At 48.3% G+C, this 6,986-nt stretch overlaps 2 protein-coding genes across 2 annotated transcripts; both read left to right on the top strand.

Moving 5' to 3' along the window:
* The first annotated feature begins 1,650 nt into the window (after positions 1–1,650).
* Positions 1,651–2,544, top strand: LOC112064705 (proline-rich protein 2-like). The gene has a single exon (XM_024122992.1). It carries the CDS (start codon positions 1,651–1,653, stop codon positions 2,542–2,544), a length of 894 nt encoding a protein of 297 aa, XP_023978760.1.
* A 210-nt stretch (positions 2,545–2,754) lies between these two features.
* On the top strand, positions 2,755–3,540 carry LOC112064704 (proline-rich protein 2-like). Its single transcript, XM_024122991.1, has one exon. The coding sequence runs from the start codon at positions 2,755–2,757 to the stop codon at positions 3,538–3,540; it is 786 nt and encodes a 261-aa protein (XP_023978759.1).
* The last annotated feature ends 3,446 nt before the right edge of the window (positions 3,541–6,986 follow it).

Raw genomic sequence — 6,986 nt, 5'->3', positions numbered from 1 at the left:
CTCACAGACATTCCAGACCCTACTGGGACCACACAGACAGACCAGAGCCCACACCAGGACCCCACACACAAACCAGCCCACAACGGGACCCCACGGAGAAACCAGGGCCACCACTGAAACCCCACAGACAGATCATCGCCCTCACTGGGACACCGCACAGAGGCCAGCCCCCAGCAAGGCCCCTCGGACAGACCAGAGACCCCACAGGGACCCCACGGACAGAGCTTGGCCCCCACCAGACACAATGGAAAGGCAAAAGCCTCCACCAGGACCCCACGGACAGACCAGGGCCCCCACTGGGACCCAATGCACAGACCAACCCCCAAAGGGAACCTACAGACCTACCAGGGCCACCACCGGGACCCCACGGACACACCAGGTCCAAGAGTGGGACCCAACAGACAGGTAAGGGCCTCCACCAGGACCTCACGGACAGACCAGAGCCCCACTGGATCCCCACGGACACACCAGATCCTAAACCGGGACACAACACACAGGCCAGGGCCTCCACCGGGACCCAACAGTCAGACCAGGGACCCCAGTGTGAACCCATGTTCACACCAGGGCCTCCTTTGGGACCCCAGAGGCAGACCAGGGCCCCTAATGGGAACAAACAGTCAGACAAGGGCCCTCACTGGGACCCCACGGACAGACCTGGGCCACCACAGGCCCCACACACAGACCAGTTCCCAAAGGGACACCACAGATAAACCAGGGTCACCAGCAGGACCCCAGGACCCCACAGACACACCAGGCCTCCAACGGGAACCAACACACAGGCCAGGGACTTCATCCGGACCCCACGGACAGACCAGGGCCCCCATCGTGACCCCAAACCCAGACCACTACCAACCGGAACCACACAAACAGACAATGGCCCCCGCGGGAAACCCACACAGAGACCAGATCCCAACGGGACCCCATGGATAGACCAGGGCACCCACCAGACCCAATGGACAGGCCAGGGAGCCTACTGGGACCCAATGGACACACCAGGGCCCTCACTGTGACACCACAGACAGACCATTCCCCAAAGGGACCCCACAGACAGACCACGCCCTACTGGGTAACAGACAGACCAGGTCCCCCACCGGGACCCCACACACAGACCAGCCCCCAGCGGGACCACACGGACAGACGAGAGCCCCCACTGGAACCCCATAGACAAACCTTCGCCCCCACCGGGAACGCACACACAGGGCAACCCCCACCGGGACCCCACGGCACACCAGGGCCCACAACGGGACCCCGAGAACAGTCCATGGCCCCTTCGGGACCCCACACAGAGACGACGACGTCCCAGCACCACACAGACAGACCATGAACCTCACTGGGACCTCGCACACAGACCAGACCCCACCGGGATCCCATGGACAGATCAGGGCCCCCACCAGTCCCAATGGATAGGCCAGGGAACCCACCGGGATCCAATGGACACACTAAAGCCTCCACTGTAAAGCCAGAGGCAGACCATTCCCCAAAGGTACCCCACAGACAGACCAGCCCCTATTGGAACCCAGGGAGAGACCATGATACCCACTGGAACCCCACAGACAGGCCATCGCCCCCACCCGGACGCCACACACAGGCCAAGCCCGAGAGGAACCACATGGCCAAAACAGGGCTCCCCCCAAGACCCCTGGACAGACAATGGCCCCACCTGAACCAATGGACTGGTCAGGACACCACTGGGACCCCACAGACAGACCGGGGCCTCCACTGGGACCACCCACAGAGACCACTACCAACAGGAGCCACACAGACTACAGACCCCCCCGGGACCGCACACACAGATCAGACCCCACTGGGAACCAATGGACAGACCAGGGACCCTACCAGACCCAATGGGCAGGATGTGACCCCATCAAGACCCAATGGATACACCAGGGGCCCCATTGTGATGCCACAGGCAAAGCATTCCCCAAAACGACCCCACAGAGAGACCAGCCCCTAGTGGGACTACACAGACACAACAGGACACCCACCAGGACCCCACCCAGAGGCCAGCACCCAGTGGGACCCCACGGACACACCAGGGCGCCCACTGGAATCCCACAGACAGACCATCGCCCCAACTGGGACACCACACATAGGCCAGCTCCAACGGGACCCCACAGACAGAGCAGGGCCCCCATCGGGACCACAGGGACAGACCAGGGCCCACACCAGTACCCCACGTATAGACCAAAGCCCCCACCGGGAGCCCATATTCAGACCAGGGCCCCCACTGGGACCCCAAGGACCAAACTGGGCCCCCACCGGGACCCCACGCACAGACCAACCCCCAAAGGGACTCCACAGACAGACCATGGCCACCACCGGACCCCACGGACACTTCAGGGCCCCCAGCGGGACCGAACAGACAGGCCAGGGCCTCCACCAGTACTCCACAGACAGACTAAGACCCCCACAGGGACCCCACGGAGACACCAGGGCCCGCACTGGGACCCCACGGACAGACCAGGGCCCCACTGGGACCACACAGTCAGACCGGGTCCTCCATCAGGAGGCCACGGACAGACCAGGGCCCCCATTGGGACCTAAGGGACAGACCAGGAACCCACCGGAACCCCACTGAGAGACCAGGGCCCCTACTGGGAACCAACAGTCAGACCAGGGCCTCCACTGGGACTCCATGGACAGACCTGGGCCCCCACAGGACCCACACACAAACCAGCCTCCAACAGGACCCCAAAGATAAACCAGGGCCACCAGCAGGACCCCACGAACAGAGCTTGGCCCCCACCGGTCACAATGGACAGGCCTGGGTCCCCACCGGGACCGCAAGGACAGACCTGGGCCCCCATCATGACCCCAAACCCAGACCACTACCAACCGGGACCACACAAACAGACAATGACTCTCACGGGAACCCCACACACAGACCAGATCCCAACGGGACCCCATGGACAGACCAGGGCCCCCACCAGACCCAATGGACAGGCCAGGGAGCTCACTGGGTCCCAATGGACACACCAAGGCACTCATGTGACGCCACGGGCAGACCATTTCCCAAAGTCACCACACAGACAGACCAGGCCCTACTGGGACCATACAGACAAACCAGGTCCCCCACCGGGACCCCACACACAGACCAGCCCCCAGCGGGAACCAACGGACAGACCAGAGCCCCCACTGGAACCCCATAGACAAACCTTTGCCCCTACTGGTACCGCATACACAGAAGTACCCCACTGGACACAGTGGGACCCCACGGACACACCAGGGCCCCCACTGGGACCCCACCTACAGACCAGGGCCACCATCGGGACCCCAAGGACATACCAGAACCCCCACCAGTACCCCATGGAAAGACCAGGGCCCCTAGAGGGACCGCACGGACAAGCCAGGGCCCCAGCAGCACCCCACGGACAGACCAGGGCCCTCATCGGTACCCCACACAGAGACGACTACCAACCGGTGCCACACAGACAGACCATGGACCCCACTGGGACACCACACACAGACCCCAAAGATAAACCAGGGCCACCAGCAGGACCCCACGAACAGAGCTTGGCCCCCACCCGTCCCAATGGATAGGCCAGGGACCCCACCGGGACCCAATGGACACACCAGGACCTCCACTGTGACGCCAGAGGCAGACCATTCCCCAAGATACCCCACAGACAGACCATCACCCCCACCCGTACACCACACACAGGCCAGGCTGGAGAGGGACCCCACGGACAGAACAGGGCCTCCACCGAGACCCCCGAGATAACTGTGCACGGCAACTTTTAATGCCTGTTTGCAAATCTTGTTTTCAAAATGCATTTTCTTAAATTTCTCTCAAGGTGGCAATAGTGGACATCTTTTCTAGTTGTTAGTCTAACAAGAACTTTATACCATTTCTTTTACCTTCATGATGTCACATACTATTGATTTTTTCATTGTTTTTTGAAAGACATTCTTTGAACATGTTTAGCTTTTAAGCAAATATATTTGTTTATGTTAGTCATGAAGCAGTTTGAAAACATGTGACCAGTGGAAACAAATCAGATAGTTAACATCTGCATCCATTTCCCATTATTAAGAATATGTGGAAACATCTACACTTTCTACTTTTTTTTTCATTTAGAATGCCAGTCAAACCTGAAATTTATAAATGCAATTTTTATTCTTGTGGAATTTATGTATATATAATGACAAAATAGTACCCCAAAACTTCTGTTGATAAGAAATTCTCATTTCCCTTCTATCTGCCCATTAGATAGGAAGTCAGCCATTCACTGACAGCGGTGTTATAGAGTAGCTTTCTTGACAAGAAAAGAAAGCAAAGTAACTATTTGTAATGCTATGTGATTGACATAGGAAGCAATTTTTAAAACAGTCCCTCATTTTAGCTGAAATATCAATAAATGAAATTTGAAAGTTTCTGCAAGTCTCCACATGGTTTTCAGTTGTATATTATGTGAATTGCATGTAGCTTTTCATGTGTTTAAATTCTGTGTAGCTAGAAAGTTGATAGGTTATTTAGGGGTCTTTTGTGTTTTATAAGGTTTGATACTATAGTAGATCTTTCCTATGTTACTGTTCCAAATATATACGTACACTTATATATATGGATATATGCAGATATATATATTTAAGGAAAATATATGCAAACATATATATATACACATTCATATACATATTGCATATATACTTACATGGAAAATTCTATGGAGATTGATTATCCAGGGATATTTTCTCAGATAAATAATTTAGTTTGGAAGATCATAAATGTATTAGCATGTAATCTATAAATCTCTAGATACACTCTATTTTTTTCTTAGTAAATTCACAGTTAAATGTTTATCATTAAAATATAAGAGATTAGTATAATTTTACTTTCTTCCTAACCCAGTTTTCCTCTATCAGGAGCAAATTCTTAACAATTGAAATTGATTTTGAAATTATGATAATTTTTAGAATAAAAGTAGCTCATTACAAGAATTAGCAAGCAACTAAAGAGAAACTTTTTGTTAAATTTGGCTTTCATATTTCTTTATAGTTTTGTAATTTGGGCTTAAAATTTGATAGGGGTGAATTAACCATGATCAAAATTAGACTAGTTTATAGCTAGTCTCTCTCTATTTTATAATATTGAAATAACTTTCCTCTAATAAATAATGGAGAAAGTGATTAAATAAAATAAAAATAAATTAAGTTCCTATTTAGTGTACACTAATTTCTTATGGATTGTCCTTTGTCTAAAGTAGCAAGGCAGATAGAAAATATAGAACACTCAAGCTGGCATTAGAAGACCTGGAGTCAAGTCCTGGCTCTGCCATTAACATGCTGTGTGATCCTAGATAAGTGAAACTGCTAATATCAAATGAGAAAAGAAAATACACATGAAAATTATCTGATAGGTGTAATCACACGCTGTGTAAGCGATATGTACTCTTTATTAAATGTGACTCAGGCTGTGCTCCAAATAGTTTGATTAAATTTTACCATAATTTTTGTGTCAAGTTAAATAGTATTAGATAATTGAATCATTATTCAACTGTGAGAATACTGTCAAATGGTTTTTGACATTATTTAAAATGAAATTTATTTCTTTAACTTGAAAAGACATGAATTTTGTTAACTTTTTTGTGTAATTTTTGTATACTTGCTAGCTATGATAGTTAATGAGTTTTTTGTCTTCTAAAGACAAGAATGTTTCAATTTGATAGTCTTTCAAATGTTACATGTGTTACATTATTTTGAATTATATTAGTTGGACTTTTTGATGATACAAGGAAGAGATAAGGGGAGTCATTGAGAGTAGACAAACAAACATGATTTAAGAGAGGATATTATCTCTCCTTCTGTATTGTCTGTCACTGTGGGTCCCAGTGATTTCTGGAGTTTCCTATACAGGACTGGAACATATAGCAAACCTCATGGAGAAGTGAGACAACAGCTCAGTTGCTGGAGATAAAACCTCAGTTCAAAATATTCACCTTCTCTTTGGTCTTCTATATCCTTCCACAACAAAACCCACAGAGGTTCTAATTGGATCAGTTGCTTCTGCTCCCACTCATAACACACACAATAAGCAAGCTTACACTCTGAGGCATACTAGAACTCAATATAATTTATATATATCCTCCTTTGGCTCAGATACCAATTGCTAGTCCAATCAGTTATGGCCAAAATAGAAGGGTTGGTTACATTAAGAACATAAGTCACATGTTGCACCCTCTTTATTCAGAAACAGTCCTCTTAGAGATGCTCTCATAAGAACATCCATGGACTCATTCAACATTCATCTGTTTGTTTCTATAACAAACAGAAACATTTTTAACATAATAAATTTAGATATTTATGTGCAATTTTATTTTCCAAATTTTCTTCTTGAAGCCTTCATAAATATATAATTACTGGATCAAACAATAATAATTTGCTAAGTACCTGGAGCTCTTGCTGTAAAAGTATGTATATTTTAATATCAAATGAGGAGGTCAAATATAAGTGGATACATATAGGAAGAATTTCATGAAATTGCTCGCCTCGTAACAATATTTTCTGCCCTCATAGCCATTAGTACACCATGGAAATTATCAGTTTCCTTGTTTTATTCTTTATTAGACTCTAAGCTTCATGGAATCAAGGGATGTCTGTTGTATTCACGAATATCAGGCACATAAACAGCAAGTATGCAACAGTTTTATGACTGACTGCTTGAATAAATGAAATTAATGAGTATGAATAACTAGTGCCTAAGGACGCCAAACTAGAACAACTTTATATTCTTTAAATATAGAACTCAAATCAAATTTAAATCTAGCAACAGTCGATGGAGTTGGTTTTTTTTAAACATCTTCATTGGAGTATAAATGCTTTACAATGGTGTGTTAGTTTCTGCTTTATAACAAAGTGAATCAGTTATACACATATATATGTTCCCATATCTCTTCCCTCTTGTGTCTCCATCCCTCCCACCCTCCCTATCCCACCTCTCTAGGTGGTCACAAAGCACCGAGCTGATCTCCCTGTGCTATGCGCTGCTTCCC

Source organism: Physeter macrocephalus, chromosome 6 (genome assembly GCF_002837175.3).
Source record: "Physeter macrocephalus isolate SW-GA chromosome 6, ASM283717v5, whole genome shotgun sequence".
Classification (NCBI taxonomy): domain Eukaryota; kingdom Metazoa; phylum Chordata; class Mammalia; order Artiodactyla; family Physeteridae; genus Physeter; species Physeter macrocephalus.
Note: the sequence above shows the minus strand (reverse complement) of the source record. Positions and strands in the feature narration are given on the sequence as shown.